General features: G+C 32.6%; 1 protein-coding gene across 2 annotated transcripts in view; it reads right to left on the reverse strand.

The window, feature by feature from the left end:
- Positions 1-24601, reverse strand: part of skd (mediator complex subunit skuld) — a 128828-nt gene extending 104227 nt beyond the window's left edge. For both annotated transcript variants that reach the window (XM_085810395.1, XM_085810394.1), the window contains exons 1-2: positions 24469-24601; positions 20023-20290 (exon numbers count right to left, since the gene is read on the reverse strand). In XM_085810395.1, coding sequence (XP_085666521.1) covers positions 20023-20290; positions 24469-24537 — 337 coding nt within the window. In that variant the 5' untranslated portion in view covers positions 24538-24601. The remainder of the gene's footprint in view (positions 1-20022; positions 20291-24468) is intronic.
- Between the last annotated feature and the right edge of the window lie 297 nt (positions 24602-24898).

Consider the following 24898-nt stretch of genomic DNA (forward strand, 5'->3'; position numbering starts at 1 on the left):
TTTTTTTTTTTTTTTTTTTACAAAGCCCCCCAGACGGTATAACGGTTAGGGAAGCCTAACTGAGATACCGAAGAGCCCGGGTTCGAATCCCGGAGAAGACATGGATGTAATTGTCTGCCCCTTCATAGGAGGCAAAGATGGCCCACTTATTAAGTGCCTCCATAATAAAGAGAGCACCACATCTGGCCGATGCCGACATAGGCAAGTGCACGCCAATGGGAAATTTTTTTTTTTTTTTTACAAATCTCGTGGCCCAAAGTTGTTACACACTTCCGATTTCTGAAAAATTTATACAAGTTCTGAATAAGTCCAAGATACTTTGCTAATTTTTATATCCTCTTCAAGCTAATAGGCAATCTTTAATTTAGCTCTACCCCCCCCCCAGAAAAAATAGACTACTAAATAGTTTTGCCATTTTAGATTTCATTACGGGAATGATTCCCCCCCCCCCCCAAAAAAAGGGGAAGGAATATAAACATTAGGATACGGAAGCATATTTTTACTTTTAAAGTTTCTATACAAAAATCAAAATAAAAAAGGCCACATATGATATTTAACGAGTAAAAAGTTATAATTTAAATAAATTTCTAGACTTCCGACCTGCACCCCTCTTTTCGAAAAACCATTAATGTGTCTTTACATTTCATAAAAACATAAGTTATCACTATTTCAGAACTATTTTTATCCAGGAAAGAAGAAAAAACGGTGATAGCCCGCGGATCAATTTTTACTTCCTTTTTTTCGCTTATACATGGGAATGATAAAAAAAAAAAATAAATAAATAAATAAATAAATAAAATAAAATAAAAAAAAATTAAATTACGTCTAAATTTATTTATCTTCGCAGATATTTCTACAAATAAATATTTTTATTTGGATGGGACTTGCTGCCCTTGTTTTTTTATTTTAATGGGATTTGCTGCCCTTTTGTTTTATGGAAAAAAAAAAAAGTGACTATTTTCGCTCTTGCTAAGAAATTCTACTTTTTAATTCATCTCACTTTAAACAGAAGTTTTCGGAGAGGGGCTCACAAACAGATTGCGCGAACAACTTTCTCTGACGCCATACATAACGTATGACAGAAATATTTTCAACTACTATAACGGTACAATGATTATAAAAGTTATCCATTAAATAATATAATTATCAAACATATGTATTGCGTTTAAACCATTAGCTAGGCAATGATCAAATTTGTAAAATGAATTACAGATTTTTAACTAGCAGTTTTCCAAAATATGATGTGGATGATAAATGCCTCAGTAGCGAATGAAACGTTACGATAACAACATACGAAAAGATTAAGTTGTAGACGTTCCTAGCATCAAAAATTTCCCCACACCCCCACCCCTTTTTTGTAATTCATTGTCTAGACTGCAGAACTAAAATTCTGATTTTTTTATCGTTTACCGTCTCCAAAAGAACAAAAACATCGTTTTATTAATCTCGGGAAACTACAATCCTCTTCCGCGAGTAACAGAAAGCACAAATACGTCATTAGAATTAGGTAATTTTCACTATAGCATAACTCTGTAAATTGCTTCTTCGCAAGAATCTACAAGCAACAGTTATTTAAAGCATTCTCCGTTCAAAACAATTCACACGAAATTATTTGATCCCTCTTTAGGGAAATTTCTTAAAACATCCCTATAAGAGAAACAACTGGCACCGGAAGCTACGTCACTTGGCACGCACCACGCACTCGATGAAGCAAGAGGAAACAAATGATGATGTAGAACGTATTGCGAAACAAAAACCGATACAAATAATGGCGCATTCATTCCAAATACTTCATTACAAGCGAGTAACATCATCTTTTCGTTTCTCCTAAAATATTAACTCATAGCCAAATGACACAGGCTTATCATTAAATTTTTGTAATCAAACATGACTATGTTAATACACATATAAACTATCTCTAACACTTAACCGCAGTTCGGAACTAACATTCATAAAAATCAATCATAGAATATTTTCTTGCTCCCCTTATTCTTACTAAAAAAAAATAACGAACATTATAAATTAGGAAGCAACTTTAAAGCTTTAAAAATATTAACAGTTGCACCATTTTATTAAGTACTATCCAACACTTCTTTGTAAAGCTTTAACAAACTCTTTTTTTTTTTTTTTTTCATTCGTCCTAAATTTACTTCTCAATCTATTAAATGATATACACTACTCGAGTTTTCCAACTGGAAGATGATACATGTTTTTTTTTTCCGACAATACACTGAATATTAAAAACATCAATCTCATAAATATGTCCCTTTTTTCAACAGCGATCAATTTTAATCACAACAAATATATAGATTACCAAACATTTTACCAAACAAAATATAATAATTCAGCTTGTAGTTTACACACCAATCCCCACTTTCCTCATGCAATAAAAAAGAGGAGGGAGAAATTTCATACAAAACGACCGGTATTAGTTTACTTAAAAATTTCGACACAATTAATACATGAGATTCTGGTTAAGGATGCAAAAGCAGGTTATTATCTAAATCACTATTTATTTTCAAGAATACAATAAATTTATACAATCGTCAACCGAACGTTTCTTAAATTTAGGATGTTGAATTTTGTATACAGGTAAACAAACTCAGTAAGTTGTCCTTCGCATTCTTAGTAGGATAGGTATACCCCCGTCTTCTCCACTCGGAGGGTGAGGTCGCAAAAAGAAGAGGGGAGGGAGGAGGACCTATTCCGAAGAGGTGAAAGGTGAACAGGAGGAGGTTCTAAGAAAGGAAATGCTGGTGAACATGAATGGGAAAAAAACAGTGAGACGGCTTCTTGCTCTCATCAACAAACACGAAGTATGAAGTTTAAGAGCTTCAAGTTTATATTCCCTACTTATATACGGCATTAATTATTCATTTTATTAGTCATTTATATGGTTATTTTATTATGGTAGAGTTTATACAATATTCAGTTAATAGAATTTTGCAAACAGAAGTAAAAAATATAACAATAATACAATGTTAAAAACGGTTAGAACAAAATGTTTTAAATTACCAGAAAAATAGGAACTTTAATGACGGGCCTACCTTTTTATTCCTTTAATTAAAAACATTAGTTAAATATTTAACAGATTAGATCTTTTCAATGAAATATTAAAATTCTAATAGTTAATTTAATTACACAATGAAAGAAAACTGAATCTGGATAATGATCACTTTGTATTAACACAAGAGGATAATTTTTATTTAAAATTTAAAACGATAGGAAGCACTTAATGAAGCACTTTATACAATAATCATAAATAATTAAAGACTTCATTTACATTTTGGACACCAACTTACATAAAATACAACACACAGTGTTTAAAACAGCCTTTGTTGTAAACCAAGAACAAAATTTAGATAAAAAAATGCACAGAATACTCTCTTAACTGCAACTTATAATTTCAGTACCACTACCTTCCTGTCTGGTCACTTTTACATTAAATGTTTATTTGACAATATTCTGTTTACTGTTTACAAAAAAAAAAAAAAAAAAAAGTGACTGGAATTGAGACAAAATTTACTATCTGTAAATAAAATCTACACATAGGAGGCAGTAGCCAAAACTTTTAATACCCATTAAAAAGAAAACTTTACAAGTACTACTCCATTACATTAGGTCTCAAATTACTGAAGGTGGCAGGTTTCATTTACTTTCAACTAACAAATAAGCATCTAATTATTCACTCCCCAATCATTTTAACATCTTCAAAACAACCATCTGTTCCACAAATATGTAAACAAGCTCTTTAAGAAAGGAACAAGATTAAAAATGATCTGACTTAAACTAACAAGATGAAAAATTATTAAATTTGATAATGCATATGCTGTAATGATTTGGTTTATGTAATTACGGCAAAGCCTCGAAAGCTATCTGCCCAAGGGCAGGCATGCTTTTATGGAGGACTTTTTAAGAAAAACTGGCTCATACACATGTTACACATGGGAAAAAGCATGAAAATGCCCATGCAGACAGCCTATTCACGGGATTCAAACCTTGAACTGACTACCAGTGTTTAGCAAACTACCACCGCTCAGCCACTGGTGGGCCCACATGTGGTGCAATGATTTACTATCTTATCTCTATTGATGCTAAAAATATTAGGATGTGAAATCTTTCCACTGTAAGGTTCATTGCAGGAGAACAGTAAGTCCAGTTTAAATTTCATATTCGGCCAATACAAGACTGATGACAAAGGTGACTCAGACTTTTCGTCCAGCCACTAAAAAAGAATGCATATATGCAAATAATTTACACACTATACTGTGAGCAACTGTAAAGTCAGTAATCTTTGTGACTTGTAGAAGAAGATCAGTATGCAACCACTCGAGAGCTTGCTAAGGAGTTAGACATTAGTGCCATATCTATTAGCAGTGCTATGCATTACATAAAATTTATGAAGTTCAATCGCTGGGTGCCGCATCAGCTGACTCGAACAGATAAGGACAGACGTGTTTGAACCTGCACTAATCTGCTCAAATATCAATGAAAGGGCAAAATTCTGGAACGGATTGTCACTTATGATGAAAAGTGGATTTACTTCAACAACATAGGCCAAAAAGGGGGTTGCTCTGTGGCCGGTGAGCCCATCAGCAGTGTCACAAAGCACAATTTGACTAACAAAAAGATTATGCTTTGTATCAGGTGGGACTGCCATGATATTATCCACAAAGAATATCTAGAAAGAGGTAAAACCTTCAACAGTTAGGTGCACAGTGAGATGTTATTCTGTGTTAATGTTGTTATCAAGGAAAAATGTCAGAGTTCCGGCACAAAAAGGTATCATTCCATCAAGATAATGAAAGACCACACGTGTCTGCATTCATAGGCTAGACTCTGGACTCGATTGGAATCTTTGCCCACATCCACCATATAGCCCTGACTTCGCTCCTTCGGACTTCTACTTTTTTTCACACCTACAGCTACATCTTGCTGGTGCTATCCTCCATTCTGCAGAGGATGTCCGAAATGAGGTTGATATTTTTTGGACTTGCAGCCACTAAGTTTCTGAGCCAAAAACTTTGAAAAACTACCAAAACGGCAGAAAATCTTTATTTATTTATTTATTTATTTATTATTAACTGTATTAAGAACATTTTTTTGGTGGAAAACTTTCATTAAACCATACATATATATATACAACAGTCCATTATTATCTGTAGCGTATATAATATTTCTCATTCATCTAAATGCTTCAAAGAATTACATACATTGTTTTCTCAGAAACAAGTATTATGCCAAAAAGGGTCGATATGTTCGAAAAGGTTGAGAAAATATCTATATTAATATCTTTTATGTACACCATTTTGAAAAGCTGATAATCGATGATTTAACAACAACCAAATAAACTGACCAAATAAATAAACCAAATAAATTGACCAAATAAACAAACCAAATAAATTGACCAACTATGTCATCAAAATAGGCAACCCAGGTATTTACGTGAATGAGGGCAATTTTCCACCATCAAATTCGATGGTCTTTAGTGTTCATTACTGTTGCATTAAGTATGGTTTTTTTCTTTTTTCCCCTTGAAACCAAAATATGATGCTTTGTCTAACAGTACACAGTGTAGAAATTCATATCAAATGAAGCTGCACTTGTTAAATGACCGAATTTTATGACCGAATTTTATAATAATACCGAATAAAGCATGAAAATACGCAATGAAATAACGAATAACAAGCAACGAACGAAAATAAACTAATATACAGTACGAAGTCTTTAATTCGCACTCGGCGGGACTTCGGCGATTCCGGATTAGGGGTTTTTCTGGATTATAGATCATCAATTTAAATCTAGTAAGATGGCATGCAGAAATTATAAAATTAAAAATATAAAACCATAATTTATGAAACAAAGAGCACTTATGATCTAAAGGGTATCAAAATTTACAAAAAAAAGCTTTATATTTATTTGTTTACTTTATTAAACACTTCTTTCAATGTAAGTTTTTATGTTGCTTCGTTTTATGTGCTAATACTTTCTCTTTAACATCTCTATAAACAGGCATAATTTCTTGTTCAGTTACAAAGTTCTGCTATTCAGGTTCTGTAATTGCTGTGCCGAGAATACCGACTAACTTGTCAATCGAAATTTTTTTGTTTTCACTAACCTCCCTGTCACTTTCTTCATGCCTTTCTCCTTTTTTTGCGGCAATTCCACTTTTTGTTTGATGAACATCGAAACATGCTTTTGCTTTGTAGATCCTTTGGCAGCACCAGAATCGAAAACTCTTTTTGACATAATCGAAAGTTCAAGCTTACTTTTTATAAAATTGCTCTAACAGTCTGCAAAAAATAATAAGCTGAATCCAATTAGAAGATTAAGGAACAATGCAATCTGCAACATTTACTGAAATAGATAATTTTAGCCTAGATTATACCATCCGTTATACATTAAACGTGCATGCTTAAACGCATATTCGCATGTGTACAGGTATTATGAGGATGCGTAAACGCTACGCATGCACAGAAAGTTTGTAGCTTTGAGGTTCGGATTATAGATCATTCCGGATTATGAACGTCCGGATTAAAGACTGCACTGTACCACATTTCTCTGACTCTAGGATACACACACTTTTTGAAAATGTTTACAATGAGAATAAAGTGGTCTTATAACTGAAGCAATTGGGTAACGGCTAAGACTCAAGAAAAATCTGTGTTCAGTTTAACAGGGGAAAAATGGAATGCAACATAAAAATTAGAAAAAATATGCATAAAATTATTGCAATTTCGTTGAACTAAATCCAGCTTTATCAGAGTGCTGCTGTGCTCACATCTATGATGCTGATGAGAAAACCTATTTGAAGTCCCAGATAATTCAGCCTCTACTTAATTCTCTGGGACTTCAAATAAGTTTTCTCATCACCATCACAGATGTTAAGTCATTCACAAGATTAATGCACAAGAAAATTTCCTGTGATTCAAAGAAATACAATTAGAGGGGGGCTAACTGGTGCAAGCAATAATTTTGACTTGTAAAAGTATAGTTAGTTTGTATTCTAAATACAGAATATCACAGTCAATTTTTCCATTCCCATTTAATGTATTGCATATGTTCACTTATTCTGAATTTTAAGGCTCTTCAGATTTGTCTACACATTCACATGGAATTTTTCTAAATGCCACCATCAATATAGGTGTCTATGTGCACTCTCAACTTCTACTATGCTTGAAGTAACAACAATGATTTAATGATGTTGGACTGAATTCCAATGAAATTGCACTCGGCAATGGTATCTTGCTTATTCATGCTAAATTTTGTTTGTTTGCTACAAAGTTGCTCCCTTGCTAGAAAATGTAGTAGTCGATAATGTAATATACCACTAATGCCAAAATGTCAATCTGCAGATCTACTTTCATGTTCTACATACACAATAATTTTTTTGTTTTCTGTAAAACTTGTAGTACAGTCTCTTAAGGAATATTTTAACGTGGAAAGAGAAACTGAAGTTAATGAAATACAATACTCAGCTTGCATTACTTCTAAAGTACTTCTAAAACTTTCTGTTAGCAAATGACCTCCATCACAATAAAATATTGAATTCTCACTTAAAAAGCATAAAAGATGTATAAACCAAACTTAGAGTTGGAATTTGTATCCAAAAACAAAACACTGAAAGCCATATGCAAAAAGAAAGGAGGGAAGTACATAAAAAAATATAGTAATAGAAATAAAATTAAGAAATTAGTGTTATCCAAAAATTATAAGCATAAAAGATAATCTCTTACAGAATATACAAACAGCATGATAATGTGTTTAAAGAAGGCTCAGTATGAAGGGACATTTCTCAAATCACAGATTTAGGTTAATTGTGAGGGGGGCAATTTGTCAGATGCTAATTTTTACGACCAATCACCATAAAGAAGCCATGAAGCCACACAAAAATGTCTAAAATTGAAAGAACAGCCAACATAAAATGTAAAAGGCTAGAGGTATACAATCCAAAATAATAAATGCTCTAAAACACAAAGAATGATACTGACAGCTTTGGAATAAAAGTCAATACAACTAGGAGGAAAAATGTAACAAAATAATTTTTGGGGGGAAATGAAGAAAGATTTTAAATTAGCAAGTGAATCTCGCAACACAGAAATGGATTTTTTCACATATCATAGCTGCAAATATGAGAAAACTGGGAGTTTCTAGGTTTTCGCTCAGCTACAATGTCATTTCAAAAGAGCTCTAAATTGGAAAAAATTCACAAGACTACGATATAAAATTTATTAATATTTAATTAGATTCTCTAAATTTTATGTTCTATGTCTAATTTTATTTGAGCAATTTTTCTCACACTTTTTACATTTTAGAAAAATTTTTAATACAGCAAAAATAAAATTAGTAACTGATGTACATACTATTATGAGGATAAACATAGTAATGTTTATCCTCATAATAGTAACAAAACTAAACAAAATAAAACAAAACTAAACACAAATATTGACTGACTAAATGTTGGTTGAATCATCATAAAAAGTTTTTCAAATGGTTTGCTGCAGATTACGACAATTCAGATCACATAAAATGAACAAAGAAAAAATACGATGAAAATCACTAGGTGGGAATGGCATGAAATTTGCACAATTTACATTTCATTAATGCAATAGACTTGATTTATTGCTGGCAAACATTTCTCTGAGGAAGTTCTAAAAATTAAAAACAGGAAGCTTCTATGATCTAACACAATGATTCTCAACTGATGGTACACAGGAGAAAAATAGGTGGTATGCAAAGAAACAAAGTATTTTAACTATTAAATTCAAAAATTAAACACCTCAGCATCCTGTTTTTAGTTTTTTTTTCTCTAACACTGGAAAATTTATGCAATCTGAGATCAAGGTCAACAGCCACTCACATGCTTTAGCAAAATCCCTTTTCATCTTCAGAAATATTCTTTTAGCCATAGACATAACAAAATTTGTCATAAATGATGTTTTTAAAAGGAGATAAGAAATGGATGTTGTACATTATTCAAGGAAAAAGTTGCTAGTGAACTTAATAAGGAAGTCCACAAATTCACGAAATGGCAAATTCAATAAAATAGAAACTCATTCAAAATATAAAACACAGCGAGTTTTTCGCATTGCAATTGGATGAAAGTACAGACATAACAAACTTTGTTCAATTATTAGTTTACATAGTTTTGAAGAAAATAAATGAACTGCGGAAGTGTATTTATTTTGTGAATCTCTTCATGATAGAGAAACTGCAAATGAAATTTTCAAAGAAATTGATAATTTTAGGTCTGAGAATGATATTCCTTAGAAAAAGTGCATTGCCGTATACAAAGACAGAGCATGGCCTTTAACAGGAAAATATTTCGGTGTTATTTCTCAAATAAAGAAAGTCGCACCTGAAACTAAATTTACTCACTGGTCCATTCATCTTGAAACTTTAAAGCCAAAACAATCCCTGAAAATCTGAATATAATTTTGAATCAAGCTGTGAAAATTGTTTATTTTATTAATAGCCGAGCTTTAAATTCAAGAATATTTACAATTTTATGATAAAAGATAGGCAGTCAACATGAAATGCTTTTGTTATATTCCAAAGTAAAGCAGTTATCCAGGTCTTTTTTTAACTCTGATCAGAAATTTAAATTTTACCCTGTGGTTCAAAATTTGAATTGCAAAATTGTTTATTAGCGAATTATGGTTGGTGCATTTAGTATATTTAACTGATATTTTTGGAAAGTTAAATGAATTAAATTTAGGATTAAAGTCTAAATTTATTTACCATTAAAAGTAAAATAAATGCGATTAAAAAAAATTCGAGCTAATATAAAAAGAATTGGATAATAAATATTTCAAGCTTTTTACCATTTTTAGAATTCTAACCAAAAATAATTTGAAAAATAAAAGAAGAAATAATTTCAACATGTAATTTTCCAAGGATTATGAAAAAAGAAAATTAGATTAGAAATCCATTTTGTTCAAATGTACCCGAAATTTTATCTCGTGAAGAAAAAGAACAGCTGATAGAAATTTTCTGTGATCAAACTCCAACTGAAGATTTCAAACATAACATACTTGTTAACTTTCGGCTGAACACAAAAAAAATTTGATGTATACACCACGACTTCCTCGTATAGATTCCTGTATTTCATTTAAACTTATTTCCTCGAATTTCATTAGAGATAGATTTCTAATTCAATTAATTCAGTTTTCACTCCACGGAAAGGAAAAAACACATAAAACTTCAAAATATCTTTATTAAAATTTGAAAAATATAGAAATATATAAAACAACAAATTAAGACAATTATGAAAACAATTTTTACAATTACAGTTTCTACGGACAAACAAGCAATTTGGCCAGCATGCAAGAAGGCAGATTTTTCGATGCACAAAACTAAAAGTTTCCTTTTGGTCCCACTCGGCAAAAAGACACTGAAGGTGCAGAAAGACTTAATTCACTATTTTACCAAGTTTCAAACGTAAACAAATATGGCCTCTCTGGTGGGAAGAAATAAGCTTAGCTGCACTTAACAAGTATTACATTTATCATAGGTCTACAACTATTGAATGCAGATTAACTAAAGGCAGAAAAATCTTTACCGGATAAGAATAAAAAAAAAACTGAGCTCACCGAGTCGAGTAACAGAGTGGGTATACATATATATTTATTAGAGCGGGTTTATATATAATTATATATATACATATAATTACAATACAATCTTTTAATATCTAATATAATCATGCCTAGTATTTTCAAGCATTAAGCTGCTGAAAAATCTCAGTTAAGATATAAAGTAAGAAATTTAGAACCAAATTTTAGAAAGACCAAAATTTTAAATTCATAAGAAATAAATTTTATAAAATCCAATAAATGCAGAAAAGAATGTAATGAATGTTAAAACTAGAAATTTCAAACAATTAATATCCTAATTTAAAAAATCAAAGAAATTTAAAGAAAAACTAACATAACAGATGAGGAATTCAATCAACTGAAATCTCTCCACAAAAACTCTTGCTTTTCTGCATCCAAAATTAGCTGATGAACCATTCCAATATATTTTTAATTATAAGTGGCCAATTGTAACCAAAATAGAAGGTGGACAACTACTTGTTATAGCAATCCTATACACAAAATTTCAGTGTTCTGAGGCTACTCGTTTTTGAGTCATGCGAGATACATAAATATGTACGGTCATACAGACAGCACAAAAAAAAAAAAAAATCCCATTTGATTCCTTTTAAATCAGTTTCATAATTCACTTGGGGGGGGGAAAGAGTCCTTTATTCTGCCCTTATGTACAGGTGTCACGCAAAAACATCTTTAAATTGCATTTGATAGTGGTCAAAAATGGATATTTTCATTGAAATACACTACCCAGAATTTTCATAATTACAATACTTCCTTTACTTTGCATATGTGTGTGTGTGATTATGTCACATTTTATGTCACTCAATTGAAAAAATGTAAAAAGAAATTATTTGATATTAATTTTTTCCCTCCAAATGTTTACACTCAAATCACTATGAATGAAAATTAATTAAACACCTCTCAGAAATTAAATGGCTCACATGAAAAAAATTTTTAATATGAATCCATTATAATATAAAACATATATTTTGTAATATAAATAAATATGAAATATTAAGACTATCCTCGTACAGAAACTGGTTCCACTCTAACACGTAAAATAGCATTAACCCATTGCAAGATGGGATTCTCAGAAGCCCTCGATAAGAGATTAGAGTACATGCACCAGATCAACTGGCAGAAGTCACTCAGAAACCATAGATTACAAAGTGGCCGATGAGTTCCAAGCTTGTGATCAGTAGCATCCCAGATATATTCAATAGGATTAATATCTGGCTAGTTAAGAGGCCAAGATGTTAACTATAATTCATCAGATTACATCTCTTCTTGTCTACCGACATGGAACATCATCCTGCAGGAAGTATCAATTTCCAGTTGGAAAAACAGATGCCATGAAAGGGTTATTAAGTGATCAGCAATAATGTTTGCACTATCTGCAAGTGTCAAGGTGTGTTTAACAACAACCATCAAACCCAGGGAAGTCTATAAGACAATCCCACAAAACATACCTCTACTACCAATTTATTTATGTCCTCCAGTATGCATATTGACAAACAACTGTTATTTACTTGAAAGCTTGCATACCAATCTACAGTTGTCAACATAGCCACTGTTGTGACATAAAATGAATCACAATTTCACAAACTCATAGCAGTCATGAATGCCGCATTAATAGGGGCAAGTGAGAAATGTCTGCTACAGAGTCACTTGTCCAATGATATCTGATAAACTGAATGCTCAAGAGCATTAGGATTTGCATATTATTCAGCTATCAGTTGAGTCACTAGCAGCTTCCTGTTTGCTTTTTATCAACCAGAAGTCTCTTAACTTTTGCATTTGAAAATCAGGCATGGATGTCCAATGTTTTCTAGTCTACTACTAATTTTATCATCAACCATCATCACGTACTTACAATGAACATCCAAACAGCAATGTCACTTCAGAAATACTCATTTCTAGCCCTCCGGCCATCACAACTTCACATTAACAGTTGCTTAAATCAACAGCCATTGCTGATTTATGTGCATATAATGGGGAACCATTACATGCATATACACTCACGTTTGTGAAAATTGCAACACCATGAAGGACTTATGCGAGTTAGCTGAAATTTTCAGGAAATGCAAAGTAGCGCATGATATGCAAATGATTAGAATTGCAAATCCGTAGCGCATGCGTATGCTGAGCAGCGCCCTTTGAACGGCTGATGGATCCGAATAAATAGACGGCTGTAGCGAGGCGTGTATGGTTATCGGTGGTTATCTGCTAGTGGTAAACGTTAACTCAATCTGTACTTATGCCTCGTCGACGAAAGAGAGCGAGATTTGAACAATTTACAGAGTTTGAACGAGGGAGAATCATCGGCCTTCGTGAAGCTGGATTGTCGTATCGTGCAGTAGCCTCTCGTGTGCAGCGTAACAGCAGCACAGTGATGCGCGTTTGGAAGCAGTGGACGGACGAGTGTCGGACAACTCGGAAATCCGGGAGTGGACCCCGAAATGTGACGTCAGCTCGCGATGATAGACACCTGGTCCGCATGGCGCGGACGGACCGTACAGCTTCCTCTAGACAATTGGCAGCACTGTGGTCAATAGCTACAGGTGTTTCATTGTGTGCTTCATCAATTCGTAGACGTCTGCTGCAGTGTGGACTGCGCGCACGGACTCCTTTATACAGGATCCCCCTAACGCACGACCATCGCCGCCTGCGGCTACAATGGGCCAATCAGCATAGAGACTGGCGTGCTGATTGGCAGCATGTCGTGTTTTCTGACGAATCCCGCTTTAATTTGTGGTACCATGATGGCCGCATTCGTGTCAGACGCTATGCCGGTGAACGCCACCTTCCGGAGTGCATTATCGAACGCCACAGTGGACGAACACCCGGAGTTATGGTCTGGGGCGCCATAGCATATCATAGACGATCTCAATTGCTACGAATTGTGGGCAATCTGAACAGCAACCGGTATATCCGTGAAGTTCTACAGCCCGAAGCTGTTCCCTTCCTTCAAAGCTTGCCAGGCGCTGTATTTCAACAGGACAATGCCCGCCCTCATACTGCTCGGATTGTTAAATCCTTCTTTGCAGCGCAGCAGGTACAGCTTCTTCCTTGGCCTGCGTATTCCCCGGATATGTCGCCAATTGAACATGTGTGGGATGTCATTGGTCGGCGTCTTGCTCGTGATCCTCGTCCTGTTGCGTCTGCAGACGAACTTTGGGTACGCGTACAAACGATATGGAATGCTCTTCCTCAGTCAGACATTCAAACTTTGTTTGACTCCATGCCACATCGTGTAGCAGCACTTATTGCGGCGCGTGGTGGCCACACAAAATACTGATTCTGATCTCTTGTTCTTGTTTGTTTGCTTTGAACATTTAATCATTTATTTGTACCACTACCACTCAACTGTGTATTAAATTGCATTCAATTATGACGATTCCTTCTTGGTGTTGCAATTTTCACAAACGTGAGTGTATAATCATCACAGTAATGCCTCAGTATCCCTAACAACTTATAATATTTTGGTAAGATCAGTGGCCTAATTTATGTAGGTGACAGCTTCCTTTTAATTATGAACAGATGTCAAATAACGAACAAAATGAATGCATACAGATACCACTATCTCTACCTCATGAGCCAGAATAAATTTCATTCAGTGAACTATTTGACAGAAATTTATGACTTTTGCTACACCATACCAACTGTATCTGTTAAAAGAAGGGTTCTATATAAATAAATCTAACATTGAATCTGAATTTTTAAAAAATGAAAATCTCCTTTAAAAAAATTCTTATTTATAATGTTCAAATAAATAAAGCTATGATCTTAAGAATTTACATATTTTTATTTAAAACATTTAGTCCAATATGAAAAATTCAGTTATAATTTGTATGCACAATATTTTTAAAAAAATGAATTTCAGTGACACAAAAACAAAAAAAAAATTTACACCTCCACAGATTCACAAATATAATATAATAAATTTGCTAAATGGTATCAATCTGGCTGCACAGTAACGAATTTTCATTAGTGGCATTTTAATAGTCTCTATTCAATTTAAATATTAACATATCATTTCTGAGAATTCATCTCTAATTCTGCAGAGTTCTCAGTTTAGTTTTGAAATATATATATCAGTTTGGTGAATCTTCGGATTATGGTAACTTGGCGATTTTTTGGCGACCAACCCTGCTACAGCAACCTGCTAGCTTTTTTTTTTTTTTTTTTTTTTGGACGCCATTTTTTTTTACGAAGTAAAGGCTTTTTTTTTTTTTTTTACTCAACATTTTTTCCAACAATCTGCTAGCCGAATTACGCTTATGCTAGAACTTTTATGGAACAACAGTGCTTAATCATGACGAAGATTAGGTGCAAATTTGGGAGAAAGTGTAGAATCTCCCACTGCTTACCGCATTTTTAAGAATTGCATATACACAGTATCCATGTACACGTCAACCTATTTTTCACTTAAAAAAACATCCCAGAATTCCACAAAAATGGCATGCGCACACTCTTGACTTTTATCCATGTACACATCAACCTATTTACACTTAAAAAGTCAAAGAAAATTGACAAAAATCCAATTCTTCTTACTCTTGTAAAAAGTGCCAAAAAATAAGTGGGTGATTCTGCACTTTAGCAGTGAAATTGTTTCTAAGTGCTTATTAGCTAAAATTCCGATTGGAAATTTCCGGAAAATGTCAAATTACATGTCTCATGATCTGTCATTTCTCTGAGATAAAATAATCTGTGATTTGAATTGTGTACTTCTCAGATTATTGCTAAAGTCCTAGCTAGTAACCTTTATCGCCTTACCAAAATGTCACCAAACTACCTGTTACCATATTCCAAAGATTAGCTATCAGTTTTATTTATTTGAACATTTACATATTTCAGAATAAATATCCTTCACATATTTGCTTGTAGTTTTAGGTACTTTGTTATACAACGAATACATATTTTCAATTAAACTGAACACTCATTTAATCAGATACAGTCTGAATGAAAAAGCAGTTCCACAAGAAAACAATCACATGCAGTAACCACAGAAAATTACATGACAACACTTCAGTATTAGCACATTGATTTACATTCAGACACACCTATTCAGATAGGCATTAAAAAACTCTTGATTTCAAATGTGACCTGACAACTTATGTAAGATGAGATGAATGGTAAACAAACATCATCCAGAAATACAGCTGAAAACAACCTTTAAAAAATGAGACTGACAAAGAATGGGCAAGATGATATATATCAATAAACAGAAACACATGAAATATCCGTTTAGTGTGACAGAGAATGCAGAACATCTCTGAATATAACCATTGGATATCCTCACATACAAACAATATAACTTAAAAAAAGATACTTCCCAATCCAGAACAAGATGCAACTAAAAAGAAGATGCATGAATTAATAAATGCCAATTTCTACCATATTATAGTAGACGTTGGTTTTTACGAACCTCTTTTTTACGAACACTCTCAATTTGACGAACTAGCGAATGGTCCCGAATACACTCCCATAGATGTAATGTAATTTTGCGCTCTTATTTATGAACTACAAATCAAGAAAATCTCTTTTTTGCGAACTCAGTTTTCATACTTCTGCGTGTTTCATTGGGACAAAGTGTGAAGGTCAAATAAAATCTCCAACTATTTTGAGGCAGCAAGTGCGAAACATTCGAAGAAGTACAGTAAGGAAGGAGGGGGCGGAAAAGAGGGGGAATTAGGACAAATTTATGGTGTTTGTTGTGGGAGGCTCTCAGAAGAGCATCGGCCTGATGTTGTTGGGTGGGGGTGAGACCATTCGTGTTAAAGGGGTTTGGGTTGCTTCTAAAAGAGAGTTGTTGCTTTTTGTAATGTCATAGTCATTTGATCTGGACAACTCAATCAGTGAAGTCTCATTAGTCGAGAGGGAGATTGGGCCAGTTTTTGTTAAGTAGGATTCTTACAGCTATGTCGCAAATGAAGAAACGAATTTGTTTAGCGGTTGAAATAAAGAAGAAGATTTTAAAAGAAGTTGACGAAAAAATATTAAGCAAGACACAAATTGCTCAGAAATATGGAATTCCTAAAAATAGTTTATCGACAATTTTAAAGGCAAGAGAGAAGATCTTTGGAGCTAAAAACGGAAACGATGAATGTGGACCCTCCTCTCGAAAATATTTTCGAGAATCAAAACACCCAAATTTGGAAAGGGCTTTGCTTGTTTGGTTTCGAAAGATGAGAAGCTTAAACATTCCAATTGATGGAAATGTACTTAAAGAACAAGCACACTTTTTTGCTTCCAAATTAAACATCAAAGATTTTAAAGCATCGGATGGTTAGTTACAGAAATTTAAATTTTGGAATGGTTTGAGTTTCCGGAAAGTGTGTGGTGAAAGTGCAGCAGTAGACACGTCATCAGCAAATGAATGGAAAGAAGAAAAGTTGAAATTGCTTCTTTCTGAACACGCTGCAGATGACGTTTTTAATGTGGACGAAACGGCTTTGTTTTTTAAGATTTTGCCAGAAAGAACATTAGCTTACAAAGGAGATAAATGTGTTGGAGGTAATAAAGCTAAAGAGAGACTTACAGTTTTGATTGCAGCCAACATGACTGGGTCACAAAAATTGCCTCTGCTCTTTATTGAAAAATATCTGAAACCAAGGTGTTTCAAAAATGTTCAGAAGATTCCTGCTGCATATTATGCTAATAAGGCCTGGATGACTGGCAACATCTACGAAAAATGGTTGAGAGATTTAGATAACCGTTTTTCAGCAGAGAAGCCCAAAGTTCTCCTAATCGTGGACAATTGTACTGCACACATGGAAGTCACTGGGCTTCAGGCAATCCATGTGGAATATCTCCCACCAAATGCAACTGCAGTTTTACAGCCAATGGATCAGGGGATAATCAATAGTTTCAAGTGAAAATATAAGACAGTGCTCTTGCAAAGAGTAATCCTTGGCTTGGAAAGGGTACAACCTTATCAGATTGATATTCTTGGTGCAATGCATTTATCAATCAGTATATGGAATGATGTTTTAGATGAAACAATTTCTAAAGTCTTTCGACATGTAGGTTTTATTAAAGAAACAGACATTACTGAAGAAATCCATGACAATAGATCTCACGACGAAGATGAGGTTCTCATGCATGAACTTCGCCGTAGAAATCCACAGTTGCCAGAACTTTCATTCGAGGATTTTTTAAATGTGGATTCTAATGTCATCTGCACGGAGGAAATATCGGATCACGATATTATTAGCAGCATAATCAATGAGAATGAGAGACTTTCAGATTCAGAAGAAGAAGAAGAAGAAAATGAAGTAACACTAAGACCAACTTTAAAACAAGCTGCTGAATTCTTGTCAGAACTTAGACGATTTTTTGAGGCCAGTGATAATTCTGAAATGCTAACAAATATAGAGAAGATGGAGTCTTGCATTGTACAATCTGTTGTTTTAAAACAGACAAAGATAAGTGATTATTTTGTTGCTCAATGACTTAATAAAGGTACGTTTTACAAATACTTTATATTTCTTGTTTGTTTAATAGAATGGATATCATTTATTAAGTAGTAATACTATTAAAAATAATTCCTAATACATAAATAAAAGCATGGAATAGTATCACTAACCTGTCTTGAAAACATTAAAATGTGAAATACTAACAATTTCCGATGCCTTTCTAAATTACGAACTCTCGATTTAACGAACTGTTTTCGTAGTCCCTACGACTTCGTAAAAACGAGCGTCTAATGTATGTGGAATGTGAAATAAGGCAGAAAGAGCACAAAATAATTAAAACATTCATTCTATATGCTCTATAATTGTTTGATACCGTTTTCACAGCAAGTGTGAGGACCACTGATTTCAACAACTATATCAGGTACTACATTTATCAGAACATTGTTACTGATCAGAAAGATTGTGCTTTTATTTACTGTTTTCCCACTGGGACAAGGAAATTTTTAAGTGGCAAAATGCCAATGCTACAGTTCGCGAACATTTTCATAGTAAGTCCAAAAATGCGGTGGCAATTTTCACACAAACTTAAGAAACAATATTTATGAATTTTAATCCACTAAAGCACCTCTGATATGAAGTCAAAACACCTATTTGTGAGCAAAATTAATTACCTTTCAATATGCAGTTTGATGTAACTAAACACATGTATAAGAAAAAATACGTTTGTATCAGACGAATGCTACATTACAATAATAGCTCGTAAGAAAAAAGCATAGTTACCTAATACATGAACATTTATTTAATCAAGCAAATTGTTTATACAACCAAAATAACTTATAAACACCGCTAAAACAATTATTCAACGTTGTGGGTGATTCTGGTCTCAGGAGAGGAGATCTTATAAAGAAATGATTATCAATTTCTTTTTTAATGTTTTAAAGCAAACTGGTCATTTTCAAACGAGGTTGTCAACAAGATATAGCATGATATAAGGTAATTTTTTATTTATAAATGGTCAACTGGCTATGTGTTACTATCACATGTTTTCAAAAATATAAAACACTACTATTTTTGACTGAAAGAGAGCTAAAGCACAAATCTCTATGCATTGGAAGCTTCACCACCAAGGAAAAAAACATACAATAAAGGTTATAAAACGATCAGTATTTTATTCAACAATTTTTCACTCGATTTACTAACATTCCCTTCATCTATAAGATACTTTTCCAATTTCATGTTATTTTCAAGTTTATGATTAAACTTTGGGATTTACAAATAATATCAGTCATGTTCATATTTAAAAAAAAATTGAAAGATTTCGTCCAGAAATATTCTCAGTTATTGATAATAATTTCTGTCCATAACCTTTTATTTAAAGTTTGGAAAAGGAATTAAGGTTAGTATATAATGTACCAAGATGAATCCGAGTATGCTAATCATTGAATAATTTCATATACTTGACCTACATCAGAATTAAATCTTAACACCTTATTTCTAATAGCTTATTAGTAATCCAAGATTCAATACTTGATCATTATTTTATTCTCAGTGTTAAGACATTTTATTTCATCCACTGCAAGGAAAGCTGCATAACATATTTAAGCTGATATAAAATCAAAAATAATTTTGCATTCATTTTAAACTCCTGAACAGGCTTACAAGTTGTAACACAGAAGGAAGTTTTGAATACTAATTAAATAAATCTACTTTGTGCATAGAGATTTTAGAATTTTACAATATCTTTAATATTCTTATTATGGGACTCCTGGCAATTTAAGATACTATATGAAATGCATATTTAATGGGTTTATCACCGTGAATATAAATTCACAAATACTCAATACATGCGTTGGCTATTCCTGCATGTATACTCGAATATACACAAGAAAAACACAGCAATTTCTGCAAAATATTGAAGACAAAATGCAGATAATGAAAAATACCTTATGAGGATTGAAAGTTTTAAACGTGATGAGCAGAATATCTAACAGAAAGAAGTACAGTAATACACTCACCAGTAAGTTCTGAACTAACCAACCCAGTAAGATCTGGTTCTTCTCCATACCAAAATACCCACAGTTCCTTTTTATAGTTAAGTTGGTTTCCATCTTGCAAATTGTGTCGATGCTGTTCTTGGCCTTGCGATGCTACCCTCCTCCAGACACATAAAATATCTGTAGCCAAGCACTTGCTAAAGGAAGATAGCACCGGATCGTCCAAAGGTTCAATGCACAACACACTTTCAGCATAGAAGCGGCGCCATTTTATCCCGCAAAGGTCAGCCTTTAAGAAATTAAAATCATGAACATACTGCTCAAATACAGCTTAATCAAAAATTTCATTTATTGCATATCAAAGATAATGTTACAGTTTGTAATCTTAAAGCACATTTATCCTTACTTAAAATTTAAAAAAAAATTCCTGTAAAGTAATTTAGGTAGTACATAATCACACAAATAATTTTAAAATGCACTAAATTTTCCAAAGAACAGTTTTTTGTCCTTGCTTGTTTTCACAGATTGCCTAAAAAAACTCCGCAATTAAAATAAATATTTTAAAGGGTAGAAACTTTAAGAAATATTATTCATTCATTATAATAATTCAGCAAATCAATATAAATAGCATGGATCTGATGTACTATAAATTATATAAATTAGAAACATTAAAATAAAAATTATTAGATGAGTAAGTGAATATATATATACGCTATTTAAATTTTAGTTGTTTTTAACATCAATAATGATGCTTTTGATGATCAGTGGTGAAGCTGGGTGTGAGGGACATCTGTTCCTAGACACACCATCCAGGAGACAACAAACTGACAGTAGAAAATTTTAGTTTCCTACTATTAGTTTATGTTTGCTTTGTAATATGTTTGCTGTATGGTATGCTCACTGCCAGTGCCAATCTGCAAATTTCTGTGTACTAATATACTGACAAATTTTAATGTTTTGTGTAGGCTATTTCAGTTCATTTTATGGTAATAAAAGATAAAACAGTTTCTATATTTTTTTACATTACATATACAGTGAAATACGTTTAACGCGAAAACGCATAAGACGAAATACTGGTTAACATGAAAAGATATCCTTTCTAAGGATAACAAAATGCGGAAAACACCCGCCTTACAGGCTCGAAACTTAAAACTCAAAAATTTTGAATTAAATTTCATTAAGTTCTTGTGGATGTTTTTGTTTCATTGATTTTTATTCAATACATGCCTATATGCATACCTATGTAAATAAAATATACTTAATAAACTTAATTTTGTTGAATATATGATTTTCCCTATTATCCTTTAACACGAAAAAATATTTCAGTCCCCTCAGCTTCATGTTAAACAATTTTCACTGTATTTCATCACAGACATTTCCCACATTTAAATATTTGTAGACTATTTAAGTTTTTTTTTTTTTTTTTTTTTTTTTTTTTTTAAACTATTCTAAATCTTTATTTACTGAAAAAAATTGTATTTATGCAAAATTGTGAAATTTGAAGATCAACTGTTTAATCAAAAGCTTTTCTGCGAGATTATAATAGTTCTTTAAAATGCATTACAGTAAGACCCCGCTTAACGCTGTTTCGGTTTAGCGCTCTTTTATTTCAACCCGGGGATTCCACGAAATCGCTCGCAGCATACGGGGATTCCCCGAAATATTATGCAGCGATAGGTTTCAAATACATATCCAAAAAAGTGTACTTGTATTTCTTGTTTGGTGTGGTATTGTACAGACATATTTTGAAGGGGTAAATGTGGAAGATGTCGAAGAAATAATTCAAGAAGCAGCGGCTAGTCTTTCTAACGATGAGCTCAAGGAATTAACTGAACAAGAAGAAAACAAAAATGTTGACAGCAGTGATTCAGAAGAAGAGCAAAAAGAACTTTTGATGGCGTTTGTAAAAAGGAGTTTGTCTACCATAACTGAAATAATGGATCAATTCATTGAAAATGATCCGAATTTTGACAGGAGCTCAAAAGTAAGGCGTGTTGTTAGAGATGCTCTATCCGTTTATGAAGAACTTTTAAGAGAACAACGCAAAAGAAAAAGGCAAACAACATTAGATGCTTTTGTCAAAAAGGCAGAACACTGAAAACGCGGAAGGCTAACTTAATATGACTGACTGAGAATTTTATTTGTTTTTTTTTAAGAATATTCGTTTTGTTATTTATATTTTGTTTTTATTTTTGCAAGAAATAATAATGTGGTATTAATTTGGGCTTTAAGAAATAAATGTTTGGTTTTATTTTTAATAAAAAAAACATACTTTTTAAATTTAATACCTAACCAATTTCCTAGCCATCTTCCCCTAACCCCAATATTTACACGTAAAGATAGCTTCGTTTAGCGCTGTTTCGCATTACGCTCTGCTTTGATGGAACGTATCCACCGCGTTAAGCGGGGTCTTACTATATTTATTTTTATAAGAGTCACACCAATCACTATGCATAGAACTAATATTTCTGCCCCAATATCACCAGAATATACTTACATAAGTTTAAAACAAGTTTGTTAAATGGAGTTTAAAGAAAGGGAATTTAAAAACATAAATGCTCCAAAGAGAAATACTTCAAGAATATTTGGTAAAATCCTAGTATACGGTGCAACCTTGGCACGATTTTGAAAATTATCGCCAATATCAAAAATGATCCAAACATCAATATACTATACACTATACACTATTTGTGTATATACATAGTATATACTATGTATAACTATATATATTATTTGAATGACCCGTTTACTACTCATCGTATATGTCCCGTTTTTGTTGTATGTTCAGTTTTTGCTGCTTATCATAAAGTCGTCAAAAAGTAGCCAAATCCCGTGTGCACCGGATACTAGGATTAAACCGAATATTTCAAAAAATTCTAGAAAAACATTTAATATAGCAAAAATTTCAATTTTCATATATATTGATTAAATTATTTTACAAATTCGGTTTATCTAACTTTCACATAATCAAATGTTGAAAATTAATTACTATTTCATACTTTCTACAAAAGATATGATTTCAGCATGTCATAGATTCCTGAACTTACAATTACTATTGTATCTTCTGTGCAAGTGAAAGAAAACAACTTTAAAAAAAATGTAAATGCTTTTTACAATGGAGGAAAAATTGAATTTTTTTTTTTTTTTTTTTTTTTTTTTTTTTAAAGATTTAACCTTTAGAAATTGAGTTTTACTATACCAAACTACTCTTTAAATATCCATAAACAATTCTGACTGTAGCACATGTAACCAAAATAATCAACTTTAAAAAACAATGCTGCATAAAATTTTCTATTATTCAGAAATGAATAACTTAAAATCTTTTATAAGATCAGCAAAATAAGTGAAAACAATGCATTACATACATATTCTTAGCAGATCAAACAATGCATCAATGTTTTGTGTCTAATTACAAAACAGTTTACATTTAAAGGGTTAAAATAATTAATTTCAAGTCTACAAGATAGATATGCTTAAAAAAAAAAATGTTCCAATACACAGTTAAATTCATCAAATTGGTTTAATGATCAAAGTGTTGTAAGTTCAGAAATGATTTAGTATCTTTTGAAGAATTCTGGTGAGAATATAAACAAAAATATTTATTTAAAATGCACTTTACATGGGTAAAAAATATTTTCCACATGTGTCAGATACACTTTTATCTCAAACTTTATAGATCACGAATATGTGACTAGCTTATTACCTTAGTGTTAAATTACATTCAAAAATATATACGAAGTATTCTTATATATATTTTCATATTTATATATACCAATAAAATCATCGAAATCCATGAAAGGATGTGAAAATGTCAATGGAATCTGATTTCGTAATTTTATTTAGGTGGTATAATAACGAGTAAACACTACAAATGAAAGTTGTTATTTTCCTTCAATACGGATGAGATGAATGCTATTATACTATACTATATTACAATATAATTAATACTTAAAATTAAATGTCGTAATGTTCGCAATGCACAGGTAATATAGCGTCAGCGAATCAGTGGCAATGCCCTAAAAAACACATTTCAACTCTTGTATTGAGTAACAATATCTGTAAAACAGGTCAGCTGTATCGCGACTGTCAAAGTTAAATATAAATAAAACATACAGAATTATTCCTCTCCGTTTTAAAATTTAAAAACTTTGATTGTACATCATTTCCTTTAACAGGTTACATTATAATACTTTTATAAACACATCATATCGGCATTTGGAGTAGGCTTATTACTGTTATTTACATCGGAGATCGTGCTTACACGCTATGTCCGACGTATTAACAAAATTAACATTTCGAACGCAATTAATAAGCATTTTATATAAAAACATGTATAATATATATCATGAGGGGCGAAGCGGCAGCTGTAAGCTTATCAAATGGTGAGCGCTGAAAGTGCTTACGGCTGTAAAGGTCTTTCGCCCTCTCTTACAGTAAGCTGTGACTATTACAGTACAGTGTACTTACCAATGCGAAGAAATTAGTGTGGCAGTCTTCAAGGCTGGCGCCATTTGTCACAAAATTAGGATGAGTCATGGTGTCTCCATGATCTACTGAGTCCTTTGGACTAAAATCGAGCTTTGTTAAGTGATTTCTACAGCCATCGGTCCGCAAAACTTTAACTAGCTAACAAAAATACTTAAGAAGATGGCGACAACTATGGCGGATTGGAAACAACAAGGCGCTAAGTGACAGCGATTGTGATTGGATAACAGATATCACGTGTCGAAGGTCACTACGTTTTATGTCTGCTTCTCAAATTTTTGGTAAATCATGATAATCCAAGCAGATTATGTACTTTGATGACAGCGGAAATAACTAGTGCATGTGCCCTAGGACACCCCTTTCACTTGAAAAGATTTTCTAAGTCCTCTTTTCAACTCGTGGGCCAATCAAA

This window comes from Stegodyphus dumicola, chromosome 2 (genome assembly GCF_044657685.1).
Source record: "Stegodyphus dumicola isolate Sdum_Otavi_A_Nest chromosome 2, ASM4465768v1".
Classification (NCBI taxonomy): Eukaryota; Metazoa; Arthropoda; class Arachnida; order Araneae; family Eresidae; genus Stegodyphus; species Stegodyphus dumicola.